The following is a 20,803-nucleotide window of genomic DNA, read 5'->3' as shown; positions in this document are numbered from 1 at the left end:
CAAATCCCAGAGCGGAACTTGGTTTCCTGGCCATAACATTTTTCTGGTGTTCTGAAAGTGAGAAGCAAACATACTCAGCAGCAATAAGTCCATGAACACCTTTGGGATTTAAAAAATTAAAAGTGAAAAGTTTATTAACATCTGTAATCCCTCACCACCCTGCCCACCGCAACCCTCAGACTCACCTGGTGATGAGGCGGGACCTGCACCCCTCTTTGCAACCCCACAACACCCCAGAGCACATGTCCGGGGACGATACCGAGTTTTCATCCATGCTTACACCAACACCCTCCAATCATCCCACAGACACTCACCTTGGTCTGGCAGTTTAGTGAAGAGGCTCCTGAGGCACCACACATGTTCTGTGGCACATCAGTTGGAGATAGGAGCCCCCGAGGAGGCGCACGATCGAGGCATGCTCCGTGGCTCCCCTGCTGCCCCTGCAGTGGGGCAATGCCTCGGATGGGTGCACGGGTGCGTGCCAAAATCTGATAGGCCATGGGCTGCGCTTGGCCACACCCATCTCGTTGATGGATCGGGTGGGGACTGTGGGCTCCTCGGAGGGTGGCCTGGGGGCGGGGGCTGGGGGCACCCATATGTCCTGTGGCACACTGCACATCTACAGGACATAGTGGGCAGTCAGTGGGGTACACAGCCAGATGGCTGCCTTGCAGAGCACGGCAATGGTGGTCCGTACCTAGACAACCCGGTCCCAGGGGGACACCCTGACCTCATGGCCCAACTCCTGGCAACCCCCCTCTCCTCCCCCCGCTACTCTTCCCTGCTCTGGCAGCCGACCCCTCACCGACAGCACAACTGGCAGCCGACCATTGCACCTTTGGTAACTTGGCCCACTTCCGCTCTTACCTCATCGTTACCCAATTTTAAATACCACAAGTCGTCACTTCCGCCTGAAGGAGGCAGAGCATCCTGGGAGGCCGGAGATTACCGGGTCAGGCCTGTTAATGATATGCTATTGACTGTTACTGTACAACTTGGAACACAGTCACACCACTATCAAGGCACCAGAATGTGGCATTCTGTTGGACGCCCGGCATCGACCTCGATTTCCGGCTCACGCGCAATTCTCCGCCCGATCGCGGTTCAGGCGTCACTGGATAGAGAATCCCACTCAATATTCTTCCTTTGTTTAGTGTTTAGTTATGAAACCCTTGTTGTAAAAGCCTTTTAGTTCCTCTTGAAATTTAACAGCTGTAAACAAAGGTCTCTCTATATCTACTAATGCAAATTCCTGAACCTAGTCTATTTGCTTGTAAACCACTTATTTCATTACAAATGCTACACACACAGCCTTCTCCACAGAATAACACAATATGTGGAGAGATTGGAGCAGCTGAGAATCTTCTTCTTGATGAGAAGAAGGTTAAGGAGAGATCTGAAAAAGGTTCTCATCTTACCTGCACAATGAGTGAATAATTTATACACACATCAGATGAGATCCTCACAGAATCAGACACAGAGTCCGGGGCTCCATCGTTCTTTGCAAACATCACTCTTTTACTCTTCTGTTTTGTATCCAGGTCAATGGTATAATCCAGAAAGGAATTATTCAAATCTATAAAGTATACAGAATAAAATTATTGAACCACATTAATACTAAATATCTAATTTTTCAAGTTACCTGATCATGAGCGTTGATTCCATTGTTGCTTTACACTTCCTTCTGATAATCGATTGCAATGAAACCATTACTGTAATGCTCTGCCATCTTTTAAACCTTGGGCAGAATTCTCCCCCCCCCCACGCCGGGTAGGATAATCGGCGGGGTGCCGCGCGAGTCCCGCCACTCCGCCCCGACACCCGCATGCGATTTTCCCCCCCCCCCCCCAAACCAGCGAGAATCACGCCTGGCCGTTTGCAAAAGGCGAGCGGCGATTCTCCGGCCCGGATGGGCTGAGCGGCCGCCTCAACACGACCGGTTCCCGCCGGCGCCGTCCACACCTGTGCGGGAAGGCTGGGGGGGGGCAGCCTGTGGGGGGGGGAGGGGGTTCCTGCATCAGGGGGGGCCTCCGATGGGATCTGGCCTGCGATCGGTGCCCACCGATCGGCGGGCCGGCCTCTCTAAAGGAGGACCTCCTTTTCTCCACTGCCCCGCAAGATCCATGCGCCATCTTCTTGCGGGGCTGCCTCGGGGAGGACGGCAACCGGGCATACGAGGGTGACGTCATTTACGCGAAGCCGGCCGCATCATAGACACGGCGCCGCTTTTTACGCGGCGTCAAGGCCCAGCACGTGTAAAATAAGCAACGTGTGGCGCACAAAGACTCCGTGAGACAAACAGAGTGAATTCGATGAGGCTTTATTAAGCGTGTCTGTTCCCCCGCAGCCCGATAGTAAACTGGCCTGCGGGGGAAGACACCGGCTTCTTATACTTCGCCTTCAGGGCGGAGCATGAGGTCAACGGCCAACCAGGACCCGGGATCTGTCAGCCAATGACATTAGGGCTTCCAGTCCCACATGACCCCCAATACATACTACCACACAACGCCACTCCTAGCCCCCCGGGGGCTGGGAGCGGGCTCCAACGCCGGAGTGAAACACTCCGTCCCCTCAGTCCCTTTCAAATAGTCAGTAATCTCTATTCCTCTCAGTGTGCGTCCTCCATTCCTTTCAAACAATCAGTCTCTTTCAAATAATGTCCTTAATTCCTGACACAATTTGTTTCTCTGAGATTTCAAGAACTCCTCATCTCATCGATTTTCAAATTGCTTCTTGCCTGTCAAATTTTGGAAATGTTGCTGGGATAGAATCATAGAGTCACTAGAGTGCTGAAGGAGGCCATTTGGTCCATTAAATCTGTACTGACCCTCTGAAAGAGCATCCTACCTAGGCCCATTCCCCCAACCTATCGCCATAACCCAATAAACCAACCTAATCATTTGGTCACTAAGGGCAATTTATCACGGCCAATCCACATAACCTGCACATCTTTGGACTGTGGGGGGAAACTAGAGAACCCGGAGAAAACCCACGCACACACGGGGAGAATATGCAAACACGACACAGTCACCCAAGGTCGGAATCGAACCTGGGTCACTGGCACTGTGAGGCAGCAGTTCTAACCCTGTGCCACCGTGCCACAGGGATATGCTGGATACAGACTACCTGACCTTAATTTCAAATACAAATACAAATCATGCTCAAGGCTGTCATTCAGGAAATCACAACACATTTAACACCATGAAATCTGTTGAAAGTTGTTTGAAAATCGTCATTTGGAAGTACAGAAGTTGAGGATTGCTGAAAAAAGAGACCTGGGGCGGGATTCTCCCCTACCCGGCGGGGCGGGGGGTCCCGGCGGAACGGAGTGGCGTGAACCACTCCAGCGTTGGGCCACAAAGGTGCGGAATCCTCCGCACTTTTAGGGGCTAAGCTCGCCCCGGAGTGGTTGGCGCCCCGACGGTTGGCGTGGAAGGCCTTTGGCGCTGGGGCCGAAGGGACTCCGCCGGCTGGCACGAGTCCATGCATGCGCGGGAGCGTCAGCGGCTGCTGATGTCATCCCCGCGCATGCGCAGGGGGGGGTTCACCTATGCGTCGGCCATGGCGGAGGCTGGTGGTCGGTGCGTAGGAAAAGAGTGCCCCCACGGCACAGGCCCGCCCGCAGATCGGTGGGCCCCGATCGCGGGCCAGGCCACCGTGGGGGCACCCCCGGGGCCAGATCGCCCCGCGCCTCCCCCCAGGACCCCGGAGCCCGCCGGCCGCCGGGTCCCACCGGTAAGGGACCTGGTTCAATTTACGCCGGCTGGACTGGCATAGAAGCAGCGGGACGTCGGCCCATCGCGGGCCGGAGAATTGTCGGGGGGGGGGGGGCAACCAGCGCGGCGCGATTCCCGCACCCGCCGAATCTCTGGTGCCGGAGAATTCGGCGGCCGGCGGGGGCGGGATTCACGCTGCCCCCCGGCGATTCTCCGACCCGGCGGGGGGTCAAAGAATCCCGCCCCTGTCTTTGAAGGAATCACTTGGGGAACTGATGGATGTAGTGTACTTAGATTCCCAGAAGGCATTTGAAGAAGTGCAACATCAAAGGTTATTGCAGAAAATAAAAGTTCATGCTTTTTGAGGTAACATATTGGTATGGATTGAAGATTGTCTAGTTAACAGGAAACAGAGTTGGCATAAATGGGTCACATTCTGGTTGGCAGGATGTAAGGAGTGGTGCATCACAAGGATCATTGCTGGGGCCTCAACATTTTGCAATGTGCAATAAAAATAAATAATAAAAATCTTTATTAGTGTCACAAGTAGGTTTACATTAACACTGCAATGAAGTTACTGTGGAAAGCCCCTAGTCGCCACATTCCGGCGCCTGTTCGGCTAAACCGCGGGAGAATTCAGAATGTCCAAATTACCTAATAGCACATAGAATTCATAGAATTTACAGTGCAGAAGGAGGCCATTCGGCCCATCAAGTCTGCACCGGCTCTTGGAAAGAGCACCCTACCCAAGGTCAACACCTCCACCCGATCCCCATAACCCAGGAACCCCACCCAACACTAAGGGCAATTTTGGACACGCAGGGCAATTTATCATGGCCAATCCACCTAACCTGCACATCTTTGGACTGTGGGAGGAAACCGGAGCACCCGGAGGAAACCCACGCACACACGGGGAGGATGTGCAGACTCCGCACAGACAGTGACCCAAGCCGGAATCGAACCTGGGACCCTGGAGCTGTGAAGCAATTGTGCTATTCACAATGCTACCGTGCTGCCGGAGCACCCGGGGGAAACCCACGCAGACACGGGGAGAACGTGCAGACTCCGCACAGCCAGTGACCCAAGCTGGGAATCGAACCTGAGACCCTGGGGCTGTGAAGCAACAGTGCTAATCACTGTGCTGATAACTTGGATGAAGGGACTGAAGGTATGGTTGTGAAATTTGCTGACAACATACAGATAGGTAGGAAAGTAAATTGTGAATTGGACATAAGCAGGCTGCAAAGGGACATAGCTAGGTTAAGCAAGTGGGCAAACTTTTGGCAAATGGAGTATAATGTGGCAAATGTGAAATCGTTCATTTTGGCTTGAAGAATATAAAAGAAGCTTATTGTCTAAATGGTGAGAGATTGCAGAGCTGTTAGGAGCAGAGGGATCTGGGTGTCCTAATGCATGGATCATAAAAGGCTGTTATACAGGTACAGTAAATAGGGAATAAAGTAATAAAATGTCATTGTAACACTGCAATGAAGTTACTGTGAAAAGTCCCTAGTCGCCACATTCCGGCGCCTGTTCGGGTACACTGAGGGAGAATTCAGAATGTCCAATTCACTTAACAGCACGTCTTTCGGGACTTGTGGGAAGAAACCGGAGCACCCGGAGGAAACACAAGCACACACGGGGAGAACGTGCAGACTCCACACAAACAGTTACCCAAGCCGGGAATCGAACCTGGGATCCTGGAGCTGTGAAGGAACAGTGCTAACCACTGTGCTACCGTGCTGTCTGAAGAAATGCTGTGCCTGTAGATAATATTTCCAAGGAACAGAATGTAGATGAAAAATAGTAGGGGGCGAACAATTGACATCTGGGAGCCATTAGATTTAGCAGTGCAGGAGCACATGGGAAGCCATTACAAGCTATTCTCTGACTATGATTAGATAGATAAGAATGAAACCACAGATAAATGTGATGCGGACATTCCCTTCTACATTCTGTAGTGTCATTGAGGCATTACCTATTGATGTAAACTCCGATTGAACGGTAAAACACACAGAAGCTAGAATATTTTTCTTCTGCTCATTGATTGTTGTGAAAGACAAAGGCACCATCTTCGGAAAAAATGTGACATTCACTCCAATGTTGATAACTGGTCTTGAGCTAGAAAGAATTGACATCACTTGTGAAAATACCCAAATTATGTTTAATATAACTAGTTTCTTTGAACAAAGATCCAGACACTGTGACTGACATTACTAACTGCACCTATTTATTATTTTTATAAATTAAATTTTCATTTCTTTCCCAATTAAGGGACAATTTAGCGTGGCCACTCCACCTGCACATCTTTGGGATTTGGGGGTGAGACCCACGCAGACACGGAGAATAAGCAAACTCCACACGGTCATTAACCGGGGGCCGGGCTCGAACCTGGATCCTCGGTGCCGTGAGACAGCAGTGCTAACCACTGTGCTGCCCCCTCACTAACTGCATCTATTCATAGTTTGTATCAACAGAGACTGTGTTAGTGCTTCATAATTTCTTCAAAATCAATGACCCTCTACATTGTATGTTCTCTTCTATTTGCTCTCAAACCTATATTTCAGCCAATGTCATGTGTACTGCGTTTATTCTTCATCTCTCTCATGAAATTAACAGCAGACAAATTAGAGAAAATCATAGACAGGAAAGGGAATAATTTTCATTGAATGTTCCCATATTGTGCCTTTAAAGGTCACGATGCTGTGTCCTAATGGGATTATGCTTTCTCTTTGGTGTTACATTTCTGTATCTCAAATGTTAAAATGTGTGCATTTAACATGTGTGTCTCTGATGTTACGATGCTGTGTCTCTGATGTTACGATGTTGTCTCTGATGTTACGATGCTGTGCCTCTAATGTTACAATGCTGTGTCTCTGGTGTTACGATGCTGTGTCTCTGATGTTAAGATGTTGTGTCTCTGATGTTACAATGCTGTGTCTCTAATGTTACGATGCTGTGCCTTGAATGTTACGATTCTGTGCCTATAATGTTACGATGATGTGCTCTAATATTATGATGCTGTGCCTCTAATGTTACGATGCAGTGTCTCTAATGTTACGATGCTGTGTCTCTAATGTTACGATGCTGTGTCTCTAATGTTACGATGCTGTCTCCAATGTTTCGATGCTGTGCCTCCAATGTTACGATGCTGTCTCTAATGTTACGATGCTGTCTCCAATGTTTCGATGCTGTGCCTCCAATGTTACGATGCTGTCTCTAATGTTACGATGCTGTGTCTCTAATGTTACGATGCTGTGTCTCGAATGTTACGATGCTGTGTCTCCAATGTTACAATGCTGTGCTCTAATATTACGATGCTGTGCCTCCAATGTTACGATGCTGTGTCTCTAATGTTACGATGCTGTCTCTAATGTTATGATGCTGTGTCTCTAATGTTACGATGCTGTGTCTCTAATGTTACAATGCTGTGTCTCTAATGTTACGATGCTGTGTCTCCAATGTTACGATGCTGTGACTCGAATGTTACGATGCTGTCTCTAATGTTACGATGCTGTGTCTCCAATGTTACGATGCTGTGCCTCTAATGTTACAATGCTGTGTCTCTAATGTTACGATGCTGTGTCTCTAATGTTACGATGCTGTGTCTCTAATGTTATGATGCTGTGTCTCCAATGTTACGATGCTGTGCCTCTAATGTTACGATGCTGCGACTCTAATGTTACGATGCTGTGTCTCTAATGTTACGATGCTGTGTCTCTAATGTTACGATGCTGTGTCTCCAGTGTTACGATGCTGTGTCTCTAATGTTACGATGCTGTCTCTAATGTTACGATGCTGTGTCTCTAATGTTACGATGCTGTGACTCGAATGTTACGATGCTGTCTCTAATGTTACGATGCTGTGTCTCCAATGTTACGATGCTGTGCCTCTAATGTTACAATGCTGTGTCTCTAATGTTACGATGCTGTGTCTCTAATGTTACGATGCTGTGTCTCTAATGTTACGATGCTGTGTCTCCAATGTTACAATGCTGTGCCTCTAATGTTATAATGCTGTGTCTCTAATGTTACGATGCTGTCTCTAATGTTACGATGCTGTGTCTCTAATGTTACGATGCTGTGTCTCTAATGTTACAATGCTGTGTCGCGAATGTTACGATGCTATGCCTCTAATGTTACAATGCTGTGTCTCTAATGTTACAATGCTGTGTCTCTAATGTTACGATGCTGTGTCTCTAATGTTACAATGCTGTGTCGCGAATGTTACGATGCTATGCCTCTAATGTTACAATGCTGTGTCACGAATGTTACGATGCTGTGTCTCTAATGTTACGATGCTGTGTCTCTGGTGTTACGATGCTGTGTCTCTAATGTTACAATGCTGTGTCTGTAATGTTACGATGCTGTGTCTCTAATGTTACAATGCTGTGTCGCGAATGTTACGATGCTATGCCTCTAATGTTACAATGCTGTGTCACGAATGTTACGATGCTATGCCTCTAATGTTACGATGATGTGCTCTAATGTTACGATGCTGTGTCTCCAATGTTACGATGCTGTGTCTCTAATGTTACGATGCTGTGACTCGAATGTTACGATGCTGTCTCTAATGTTACGATGCTGTGTCTCCAATGTTACGATGCTGTGTCTCTAATGTTACGATGCTGTGACTCGAATGTTACGATGCTGTCTCTAATGTTACGATGCTGTGTCTCCAATGTTACGATGCTGTGCCTCTAATGTTACAATGCAGTATCTGCAATGTTACTATGCTGTGACTCCAATGTTACGATGCTGTGCCTCTACTGTTGCGATGCTGTGTCTCTAATGTTACGATGGTGTGCTCTAATGTTACAATGCTGTGTCTCTAATGTTACAATGCTGTGTCTCTAATGTTACAATGCTGTGTCTCTAATGTTACAATGCTGTGTCACGAATGTTACGATGCTATGCCTCTAATGTTACGATGATGTGCTCTAATGTTATGATGCTGTGTCTCCAATGTTACGATGCTGCATCTCCAATGTTACGATGCTGTGCCTCTAATGTTACGATGATGTGCTTTAATGTTACGATGCAGTATCTGCAATGTTACTATGCTGTGACTCCAATGTTACGATGCTGTGCCTCTACTGTTGCGATGCTGTGTCTCTAATGTTACGACGCTGTGTCTCTAATGTTACAATGTTACAATGCTGTGTCTCCTGTATAACGGTACCATGCCTTGAATGTCATGATGTTGTGCCTCTAAACTGGTGATGCAATCCCTTTAATGTTATGATGCTGCATCTCTAATGTTGGCTCCTCAGGCAATCAAGGAATATTGGGAGCGGGCGAGAAGTGGAGTTGTGACAGACCAGCGATGAACAGCTGAATGGCAGAGCAGGCTTGAGAGGCTGTATGGTTTACTCTTGGTCCTATGCTTATGTTATTATGTTCTTATGTGGCTATGTTACTATGGTGCTTCTATTTTCCAAAAGCTTTCAATCTTATTTCCCCTTTAAACAGTCTGCCATGTTCTGAACAATTTTGAGCATTTTTAAAAACACAAAACAAAATACATTAGTAAGGTAACCAATTAGTCTTTTAAAATGAGGTGTATTAAATATGGCTACATACCTGAATACCAGAACGTTGTCCTGTGCACTAACTGTTATATCAAGGAGCCCATCTGCATCCATATCTGATGTGCCAGCTATTGATTGTCCAAAGTACTGCAGCCCAGGCATAACGTCCTTCCCCCTTATTCGCTAAATAATTTGAAGATTAAAAGGAGCATGAGGAGAGACAATGAGTTGGACTATTTCCTTAACATTGCTTGTCTTGATTTTACATTGGCACTTCTAGAATTTGCAAACTCTATCTTGTAAGCTTTAAAACTGTTTGCAATAGGAATTGTAACTTTACAATATGGGTGCTGGACTCTCGCCGCCGCCTAGGCTCCATCCTCCGTTCCTCCTGGCTTGACCTCCAACCCCTTCTGGTCTGCCTCTTCCTCAGACGAGGCCGCATGTCCCTCCTCATCCTCCTCCAACATGTTGCCCCACTGCTGTGCCAGCTTGAGGATGGCACAGTAGACCACCACAAAGCGGGAGACCCTTGAGGGGTGTACTGCAGGGCACCACCAGAGCTGTCCAGGCATCGGATCCGCATTTAATGCAATCCGATGCACCGCTCAAAGACAGCACAGGTGGCAACATGGGCCTCTTATATCAGGTCTCCGCCTCGATCACCGGCCTCCACACTGGCGAAATCAGCCAGGACCTTGGCAGATACCCCTTATCCCCTAAGAGCCAACCTGTCACCCTGGGGTGATCCTCGAAGATGCAAGGGATCTCCGAGTGTTCCAGGATGTAGCTGCCATGCACGCACCCTGGGAAGCATGCACAAATGTGCAAGATTCGGAGGTGGTGGTTGCACACAAGTTGAACATTCAATGAGTTGAACCCTCTCCTGTTAATGAAGTACACTCCCTGATGCCCCAGTGCACACAAGGAGACATGCACGCCATCAATTACCCCCTGGATCTGGAGAGTCCTGCACCTGGCATCTTGGTGCAGATATGCAGAGGACAAGAGGGCTAGAATACAAGACCAGGGATGTACTTCTGAGGCTGTAAAAAGGCTCTGGTCAGACCCCTTTTGGATTATTGTGAGCAGTTTGGGGCCCCGTAACTGCTGGGCTTGGATAGGGTCCAGAGGAGGTTCACAAGATTACCCCTGGAATGAAGAGCTTGTGTATGAGGAACAGTTGAGGACTCTGGGTCTGTACTCATTGGAGTTTAGAAGGATGAGGGGGATCTTATTGAAACATACAGGATACTGCGAGGTCTGGATAGAGTGGACGTGGAGGGGATGTTTCCACTTGTCGGAAAAACTAGAACCAGAGGACACCATCTCAGACTAAAGGGACGATCTTTTAAAACAGAGATGAGGGGGAATTTCTTCAGCCAGAGGGTGGTGAATCTGGAACTCTTTGCCGCAGAAGTCTGTGGAGGCCAAATCACTGATGATTTAAGACACAGATAGATAGGCTCTTAATTAACAATGGGAATCAGCAGTTATGGGGAGAAGACATGAGAAAGGGGATGAGAAACTTATTAGCCAAAGAACAGTGCAGAAGGAGGCCATTTGGCCCATCGAGTCTGCACCGACCCACTTGAGCCCACACTTCCACCCTATCCCCGTAATCCAATAACCCCTCCTCACCTTTTTTGGACACTAAGGGCAATTTAGCATGGCCAATCCACCTAACCTCCACGTCTTTGGACTGTGGGAGGAAACCGGAGCACCCGGAGGAAACCCACGCAGACACGGGAAGAACATGCAGACTCCGCAGAGACAATGACCCAGCGGGGAATCGAACCTGGGACCCTGGCACTATGAGGCCACAGTGCTAGCCACTTGTGCTACCGTGCTGCCCATGATTGAATGTTGGATAAGATTCTCTGAGCCGAATGGCCTAATTCTGCTCCTGTGTCTTTTGGTCTTATGGCTTGGTCCAGCTCAAAGTTGATAAATTCTGATGCCCGGGCATACAAGGCATCCGTGACCTCATGGATGAACCTGTGGGCAGTAGCTTGTGATATGCTACACACACCCTCGCTCGAACTCTGGAATGAACCAGACATGGCACAGGTGTCGCACTGTCTCTTTGTTGAGACAAAGTTTCCTGCTGTCCACCATCTCCTCAAAATACCAACGATGTCTGTACACCTTGGGCCCTTGCTGGCTTCCCCTTCTGGGTTCCTCTTCAGCCTGATGGTTGGCCTGGTCTTCAGGGAATGCGGTGCCCCCCTGCACATGGGGTGCCACCTCTAGCCTGCGTCGACACTGCTGCCTTCCCTGGCGTGTGGCAACCTGGGGCGAGATTCTCCGACCCCCCCGCCGGGTCGGAGAATCGGCGGGGGCTGGCGTGAATCCCGCCCCCGCCGGTTGCCAAATTCACCGGCACCGGATATTCGGCGGGGGTGGGAATCGCGCCGCGCCGGTTGGCGGGCCCCCACACCCCCCCCAGCGATTCTCCAGCCCGGATGGGCCGAAGTCCCGCTGCTGGAATGCCTGTCCCGCCGGCGTGGATTAAACCACCTCTCTTACCGGCGGGACAAGGCGGCGCGGGCGGGCTCCGAGGTCCTGGGGGGTGCGTGGGGCGATCTGGCCCTGGGGAGTGCCCCCACGGTGGCCTGGCCCGCGATCGGGGCCCACCGATCCGCGGGCGGGCCTGTGCCGTGGGGGCACTCTTTTCCTTCCGCCTTCGCCACGGTCTCCACCATGGCGGAGGCGGAAGAGACCCCCTCCACTGCGCATGCGCGGGGATGCCGTGAGCGGCCGCTAACGCTCCCGCGCATGCGCCACCCGGCAATGTCATTTCCGCGCCAGCTGGCGGGGCACCAAAGGCCTTTCCCGCCAGCTGGCGGGGCGGAAATCAGTCCGGCGCGGGCCTAGCCCCTCAAGGTTAGGGCTCGGCCCCCCAAGATGCGGAGGTTTCTGCCGTTTTTGGCACCGGTCGGCGGACATCGCGCCGATAACGGAGAATTTCACCCCTGGGCTGCCACCAGCACCATGTGGGCATCCTCTGCGGGACAGACGCCACCATCCATTTAGGTATCTGTAAGCAATTGGAGAAGGAGAGAGACTGACAATGAGTTGGGGCTTCCACCCCAGGACCCTCAAGTCCCCCAAGCCTCCTCTGCCCTTACGTGTCCCACCTTCTCTCAGAATGCCATGCAACAAACCAGATGTGCTGGAAAACGTCGCTCTGCACACTCTCCCCTGGCCACATCAGGAATCCACAGACACCTCCTGGGAACATTCGGGAGGCCGTGCTCAGGTGCCCTCCCCTGATCCACACACTCGCCCTTTGGTGGAGAGGATAACCCAAAGCTGAAGAGCAGCTCTGGAGTGTTTGATTATTGACTGCTGCCTTTATGGTGCTGAAGCTTCCAGAGTTCAGGCAAACTGTTCACACTTCAGAGTCTGATTGAAATACGATGCAATAATTATTGTCTGAGATATGGGGCGGAATTCTCCCAGCCTCGCGCGGGCCGGAGAGTCCCCGCCAACGGGCCACGCCGCCCCGACGCTGGCACACGATTCACTGCAGTGCCATTGGCACCGGCGTGGTTGGCACGGCGCCGGTTGCGGGCTGCTCTACGTGGCTGGCCCGCTGATTCTCCGGCCCGGATGGGCCGAGCAGCCGTAGGAAAAGAGCCAAGTCCCGCTGGTGCCGTTCTAACCTGCCATGGGCCGGAGGGACCTTGGCATGTAAGGGTCGGGTGGCGGCCTGAGGGGAGGGAGGGGGGGTCCGACCCCGGGGGAGGCCTCCGATGTGGCCTGGCCCGCGATCGGGACCCACCAATCGGCGGGCCAGCCTCTGTGGCTGGGGGCCTCCTTTCCTACGCGCCAGCCCCTGTAACCCTGCGCTATGTTGCGTCGGGGCCGGCGCGTTGAAGGAGGCCACTGCACATGTCCTCGTTGGCACTGGCGCAACTGCACATGCACGGATCTGCGGTGCCCAGTTCGCGTTGGGATCTGCAGCTGGAGCGGCGCAAACCGCCCCAACGCCGTGCTGGCCCTCTGTAGGGGCCAGAATTAGATGTGGGTGCGGCCCATTCACGCCGTCGCACGACGCCGTAGACACTCTGCCGCGGGATTGGAGAATCCTGCCCATGGCACCTGTACCCATGAGAATCCACTTGAGTAATATTTTGTTTATTAAAACAGTCGACAGTAACAAAGATTTGAAAATCAACTATGTAACATTCCCCATATCACACTAACCATTAATCAACAAAGGAACATCACCGTTCAATATTGGTCCCAATACAAAACTATATCAGCTGATTGTCATGAAAAAACCAAACACTTGATATCCCCCCTCGCAGGTTCCTCAACAGAAACGGAGGATAAGCCTGAGAATATGTAATCATGACCAGAACTTTGTCATAGAAATAATTTGTTCAGCAATGCGATATTTGTTGGTTGTTCCTCGTATCAGTGCCAGTCTCAATCCATGAGCAGCAGGCCCTCCTGCACAGTCCATCTCATTGAAACCAAATCTTGGCATCCACATATTCCACTGGTGCTCAACGTGCAGTTGAACAACCTCGATTTCCACAGTGTTTGACCCATGGTCACGTGCTTGTTCCATGCAGCACTCACCGTACGAGCAACAAATGCATCAGCAATCTGTGAAAGCATTTCTTCAACATCTTCATCATGTTGTTCATTTGGATCAATGTCATATACCAGGTCCCCCAGCGTCTTCATGCCTCAAACCTGATTGTCTTCTGGACTCATACGTCCCCGAGTCTGGTGTTCCAGGACCCACATATCTTTAAAAAATTGCCCTTCTTTCAGGCTACAGAGAAAGAAGTAAACAGCAACAGTAACCTCCAAGTATTTGCTTTTAGAAGGATAGACAGGCAGTGTCTGTAGTTTCCCCTGTTACCGGTATCCACAATATTTGAAGATGACTTGAAGGCTTCATGGATGGAAAGCCCCTCACCACCTCCCCTCCCCCGACCTGGAGTGCCTCAGCCCCCAATCAAGTCCAACCCCCCCGAGGGGTCCCTTACACTCCCCGCCCCCCTTCAAGCACTGGGCCAGCTGTTCAGTACCCTGGAGCTGCATGCCTGTAAATGGAAATGCCAACTCACGTCCTCAGTTCCCCTCAGCAGCCATTGCACCAGCTTCACATTTTAAAAAGGAGTATAAAACAATGTCCGCGTGATTTATCACTGGGGAACCGGTTAATTCCTGGAAGGCCATTACATTCAACGTGTGAATGAGTTGGAAATGAATGTAAATGATGGTTAATGGTATGCTCGCCATCTTTGGGTGTGATCTGGAACTTGCATCGGAGCAAGCCGGTTAGATAGCAAAGCGATTTGCGACCAGAAAGAATCTCGATTTTGGCCTTTTGCGCTATTTAACAGGTGCGCAAAGATCCGCGTGGGGCGCAAGGCGGTGGTTAAATCCCGCTCTTAGTAATTTAGAGGAAGACAGTAGCAGCAGAAGAAAAGATTGTTTTTGTGTGAAGCACAAAGCAGGATGCTGGTGAGAATTGACTCTGTTGAAAGAGATGGGCCTTGTGAAGATTGAAGGAAGCAGAAGTCTCCAGAGTGGTCCTTGCTGCTGGGCAAGATCGCTTTCTGGCAAATCTGCATATTAGAGTGAGACAGCGGATCTCACTCTAATACGTGTTTGGAGATCTAACCAAGACATGGGATGTAACTCGCTGGCCTTGGAGATCTCAGTCAAGTGCCGTTCAGTGCTGGTCCGCATAACAGTGATGGCAGTCATGGGGCTCTCCCAGGGGATCGGAGGCCCCCAGGTGCTTTGGCTCTGGGCAGGGTGGCAGCCTGGCACTGCCAAGGTGCCATGTGGCTCTGCAGGCTGGCTGGGGCACTGCCAGGCTGACACTGTCAAGGTGCCAACCTGGCATTATTTGCACAACAGGAATCAGATCGGGGGATCCTGCATGGGTGTGGAAGGGTGTGGGCAGGGGGCAAGGACCCCCTTACATGTGAGTTGGGGTTTGGGGGAGTTCAGGGGTCGTGTCGGGGGCTCGGGAGATCAGGACCTCATTTTTCAATGATATCCCGATCTCTCCCTGCGTTGAGGACTTCCGGTGAGCTGAATTCCTCAGTGTTGGTAATGGGGCTAAGTGCAGTCTCAGCCACCCGTATACCCGCTGGGGCCCCCGATCTACCCAAATGGGGGTTATGTGGTGGGGTATTTCTCAACACTGTAAACACCGAGAAACACCCGGCTAATCGCGCTAAGGGGCTCTGTCCCCATTCGGGTAGATCGCGCTCAACATGTGAACAGTTGCAGTCCCAGCAAGATCCCTGAGGTACCCCACTAGTCACTGCCTCCCATTCAGAAAAAGACCCATTTATTCCAACGTTTTGCTTCCTGTCTGCTAACCAGCTTTCTGTCCATTCCATGTGCTTTAACTTTACAAAGTAATCTGTTATGTGAGACGTTGTCAAAAGTCTTTTCAAAATCTAAATAAGCCACATCCACCAGTTCTCCCTGATCAACTCTTCAAGTTATATCTTCAAAGAATTCTAGTAGATGCGTCCAGCATGATTTTCCTTTTGTAAATCCATGCTGACTTTGTCTGATTACACCACTGCTTTCCAAATGCTGGGCTATGAAATCCTTGATAATGGACTCCAGCAACTTCCCTACTACTGATATTAGGCTCACTGGTCTATAGTTCCCTGTTTTCTCTCTACCTCCCTTTTTGAACAGCGGGCTTATATTAGCTACCTCTAATCAGTAATAATACTAATTTCCTGCAGCCCCTCTCTAAAACTTGTGTTTCTCAGAACATCCAGTACATTATTCATGTCTTCCTTTGTGAAGACAGAATCAAAGTCCGAATTTAGTTCCTCAGCCATTTCTTTGTTCCCTGTTATGAATTCCCCCGTTTCTGACTGTAAGGGGCCTATATTCATTGTTATAAATCTTTTTCTCTTTACATACTTACTGAAACGTTTACAGTCAGTTGTTCTGCTTATTTTGCAATGATTCTTTAACTTCTTTATCAATGAATAAAATTCAACTTGTAGTTTTAGTCGTACAGGGTAAAATTGCAAAAGCTCGGTATGAGGTCATTGTTAGCCCTGAGGAACAGTCATGTTCAAAGCATTGCAAAGATTCTGTTCACAGGAGACTGCTGATCAACATGATCACAAATAGTTAAGAGAGCCTGGACTGTAGCATGTACAATATAACTGCTGTGACCAGCCTTACCTGGGAATGAGTCATGTGGATACCATCCCTATGACCATTAAAGATATAGACACTGCCTCTATGATCTTCCTCCAAAGGAGCTCCAATGGCCACATCATTGTATCCATCCATGTTGATGTCACCTATGTTTGAAATGGCAACTCCAAACCTGGCATTGGTAAAGCTGGATATTCCTGTCAAACTCTCCCTTTCTTCAAATGTATCCTGTTAAATAAAAAAGATACAAAGAACAGAGGTTGTATGAACACTTGGAACCACTGCTATCAATAGCTAAGAATTCAATTAATTAGAAAGAGCCTTTCGATATTTAGCCAACTTTGTCAACATGCATCTTACATATTTTCACGAGGTTCCAAGGATCACTTTTGAAAATTGCACAGGCCTGAGTTTTATGACCCTTGTCCTAGGGCATGTCCAGAACCCCAAAGGATACCCAGCTCCCCAGAGAATGCTCCATACTTCAGGCAATGCCAGGAATTACCTATTCTCTAGGGACAAGATCAGGAAATTGGGGGGATGGGAGTTTAGGGCATTGGATTTCTGGATTCACCTGGGAGCACCTTGCCCTACATTGTATAGGCACTGGCCTGATGGAATCTTTCAAATAAGGCAAAAGGAGACAATGCTAACTTCTCAACTCACTGTCTGGAGGTCCAGTGCTGCAGAGACCAAAAAAAAACTAAAATGCGGCTTGCAGGCCTAAGATTTTGAAGTCGGTTTTTATTTTGTTGGTGATATCCCGCTCACACACAATGTTATTTTGTGGGTGGATTCGCTCTCTCACACAATGTTATTTTGGTCTAATCAGGACCTTAAAGAGATCAACCGCCCTCAGGATTAATGAGGTTCCTGTCTCCAAAGCCAGATATAGCTCGGCAGCACGGTAGCACAGTGGTTAGCACTGTTGCATCACAGCTCCAGGGTCCCAGGTTCGATTCCCCGCCGGGTCACTGTCTGTGTGGAGTCTGCACGTTCTCCCCGTGTCTGCGTGGGTTTCCTCCGGGTGCTCCGGTTTCCTCCCACAAGTCCCAAAAGACGTGCTGTTAGGTGAATTGGACATTCTGAATTCTCCCTCTGTGAAATGAAATGAAATGAAAATCGCTTATTGTCACAAGTAATCTTCAAATGAAGTTACTGTGAAAAGCCCCAAGTCGCCACATTCCGGCGCCTGTTCGGGGAGGCTGGTACGGGAATTGAACCGTGCTGCTGGCCTGCCTTGGTCTGCTTTCAAAGCCAGCGATTTAGCCTTGTGCAAAACCAGCCCCTGTGTACCCGAACAGGAGCCGGAGTGTGGCAACTAGGGGATTTTCACAGTAACTTTATTGCAGTGTTAATATAAGCTTACTTGTGACAATAATAAAGATTATTGTTATTATTTGCTGCTGCATTACATTTCCTATCCTTTCCTCGAGACTCAGGTGGAAGGTTTGCTTTGGGGATGGGCAGTGAGCTATTAAAATGCGAAGAGCATGATCCAATGGCCATGCTATGCCTGAAACGTAGCTTGCCGCGATGCAGCGTGGTCAATGAAAGCAGGGACACCTCGCTCCTGGGATCTACCCGGCTCACAAAGCCTCGCAAGATCCAACGTGATCTGGCGAGACGTTGCAATGTAAATCCCTTTTTCGCATCTGCATATTAGAGTGAGGGAGTTACGTCTCATTCTAATGTGCAGATTCCCAAGGTACCTGACAGTTTGGGTTTCAACCCCTTCATCGTGGAAGGCCTTGGGCGAGCGCCGTTCAGCACTGGTCCCCACAAACGGACCAGACGGACGGCACTCGTGCGGGCATTCCCAGGGGATCGTAGGCCCCCAGCTGCATGTCCTTTTGACAGGGTGGGTTCCTGGCACTGCTGATGCCAGCTTGGCACCCTGGGAATGCCACCTGGATGCCAGTCTAACACTGCCAGGTGGCATTGCCAACTTGCATGGGCACTGCCAAGGTACCAAGCTGGCATTTTATGCGTGCATTCGATTGGGTCGGGGCTGCCGTGCATGGGTATTGGTGGGGGGTATCGGGGGGGGGGGTGCAAGGACCCTCCCACTGTGGTCAGACTGGGGGTGCATGGATTGCTTCGGGGGTCTCAGAGATCGGGACGCCATTTCTAAATGGCGTCCAGATCTCTCGCGACACTGGGGATTTACGGCGAGTGGAGCTCCCCACGGTGCAGAATGGGGCTATGTGCAGCTTCGACCTGCTGAGGCCCCTTATACAATGAGAGTCACATTGTGTAGCTCTGTGTTTCTCGGTGCTGTGAGCTCTGGGAAACACGCAGCTATACGCACTCGCTATGGGACTTTGTTTCCATTTATTTGAATCGAGAACTTTCACTATGAGTTTTGCTGAAAAAAAGGAACATGATATCAAAGCTTTTCATCTTGCACTCATCAGGACTGCTATCAAAGATTAACCAATAGTAAAGGAAATAAAAGTTAATACTGGATGAGAAGAGAGTGCGGATTGAATTCTTATTGGTAGAGGTGTTGCCATGGGGAATGCAGCATGGAATAATTAACTGTGAACTGCTACACTTTTGCTTCAAATGCAAACCAGGTATCTGATTGATACAGACCCAACCTGTCCAATCTTTTCTCATATGGCAGCCCCTCCATACTCAGGCTCAGTCTAGTAAACTGCTGTTAAAAGGGCAGCACGGTAGCATTGTGGATAGCACAATTGCTTCACAGCTCCAGGGTCCCAGGTTCGATTCTGGCTTGGGTCACTGTCTGTGCGGAGTCTGCACATCCTCCCCGTGTGTGCGTGGGTTTCCTCCGGGTGCTCCGGTTTCCTCCCACATTCCAAAGATGTGCAGGTTAGGTGGATTGGCCATGATAAATTGCCCTTAGTGTCCAAAATTGCCCTTAGTGTTGGGTGGGGTTACTGGGTTATGGGGATAGGGTGGAGGTGTTGACCTTGGGTAGGGTGCTCTTTCCAAGAGCTGGTGCAGACTCGATGGGCCGAATGGCCTCTTTCTGCACTGTAAATTCTATGATCTATGATAAACCTTCTCTGTACTGCCTCCAATGATAATATATATCTCTTTCTTTAAATGTGGGGACCAAAACTGGTATTCTAAATGTGGCCTCTCTCACTAGAACCTTGTACAATTGCAGCAACACCTCTCTACTTTTATATTCCAGCCCCTTTAAATAAAAGCCAACATTCCATTTGCCTTCCCCATTACCTTCTGCACCTGTTTGCTAACTTTCTGGGTTTCATGAACAAGGACCCCCAAGTCTCTTTGTACTACAGCTTTCTGCAGTCTCTCTCTATTTAAATAATAACCATCTTCTCATTCTTTTTTGAAAAATGAACACCCTCACATTTTCCCACATTGAATTCCATTTGCCAATTTTATGTCCAGGCACTTAACCTGTCACTATCTATCCGTAAACTATGTATACCCTCCTTACAACCTGCCTTCCCTCCCACCTTTGTATCATCTGAAAATATGGCCACAATGCACTCTGTTCCGTTCCCCAATCATTAATATATATTGTGAAGAGCTGTGGTCCCAGCATTGATCTCTGTGCACTCCACTCGTTACTGCCCTCCAACCTGAGAAAGATCCCTTCTCTCTCCTCACTTCTTCCTGTTAGTTAGCCAATCATCTATCCATGCGAGAATATTACCTGCAACACCATGAGCTCTATCTTGTGTCGTAGCCTTTTGTGTGGCACATTATCAAATGCTTTTTGAAAATCCAAACATACAACATCTTCTATCTACTCTGCCTGATACCTCCTCAAAGAATTCTGGCAAATTTGTCAGATCTGATGTCCCCTTAATATAAATGAAATATTTGTTATAAATGAGGAAGTTGTTGAATAATGATTGTCTCTTGGTTGTGTTGTCCTACTCTTAGAAAATAAAGAAGTTAGGAAAAAGGGAAAGATTATTGAACTCAAACCACTCCAGTGATCTGCCCATCTCTCCATGTTCTTTAATCTTTCCTCTTAACAGAAATGCATCCAATTATCTTTTGCACCCAACTTTTGTTTTCCTTTTTGTTCAGTGTAGGAACTATATTATTTCTGGATCGCTCTTCTGAGGAATACAGCCTATTTTCCCAAAAGCACCAATCAAGACATGACAAAATCTACTAGAGGCGGCACCTTGACTGTCTGTGGTCTAAACATGCATGCGAAGGAGGACCATCCCCCATTTCCTACCTTCTCATTGAGATGGTAGACATGAACTACTCCCTCCTCTCCTTGCACATGAAAGAATGGAGCACCGACAAGAAGATAATCTGTTACATTATCGTTGTTTATGTCCATAGAGCACAGCTCTGAGCCAAAGTAGGACCCCAGCTGAAACAGATAAATCCTATTATGAATTTTATCACCTTTGTACTA

General features: G+C 49.1%; 1 protein-coding gene across 1 annotated transcript in view; it reads right to left on the bottom strand.

Moving 5' to 3' along the window:
- Positions 1–20,803, bottom strand: part of LOC140387050 (integrin alpha-E-like) — a 434,586-nt gene that overhangs the window by 188,009 nt on the left and 225,774 nt on the right. The window contains exons 15-19 of the mRNA XM_072470061.1: positions 20,618–20,758; positions 16,444–16,647; positions 9,299–9,429; positions 5,695–5,837; positions 1,419–1,576 (exon numbers count right to left, since the gene is read on the bottom strand). Of these exons, the coding sequence (XP_072326162.1) occupies positions 1,419–1,576; positions 5,695–5,837; positions 9,299–9,429; positions 16,444–16,647; positions 20,618–20,758 (777 nt within the window). The remainder of the gene's footprint in view (positions 1–1,418; positions 1,577–5,694; positions 5,838–9,298; positions 9,430–16,443; positions 16,648–20,617; positions 20,759–20,803) is intronic.

The sequence above is a fragment of the Scyliorhinus torazame genome, chromosome 12 (assembly GCF_047496885.1).
Source record: "Scyliorhinus torazame isolate Kashiwa2021f chromosome 12, sScyTor2.1, whole genome shotgun sequence".
NCBI lineage: Eukaryota > Metazoa > Chordata > Chondrichthyes > Carcharhiniformes > Scyliorhinidae > Scyliorhinus > Scyliorhinus torazame.
This window is presented reverse-complemented; position numbering and strand designations above follow the sequence as displayed.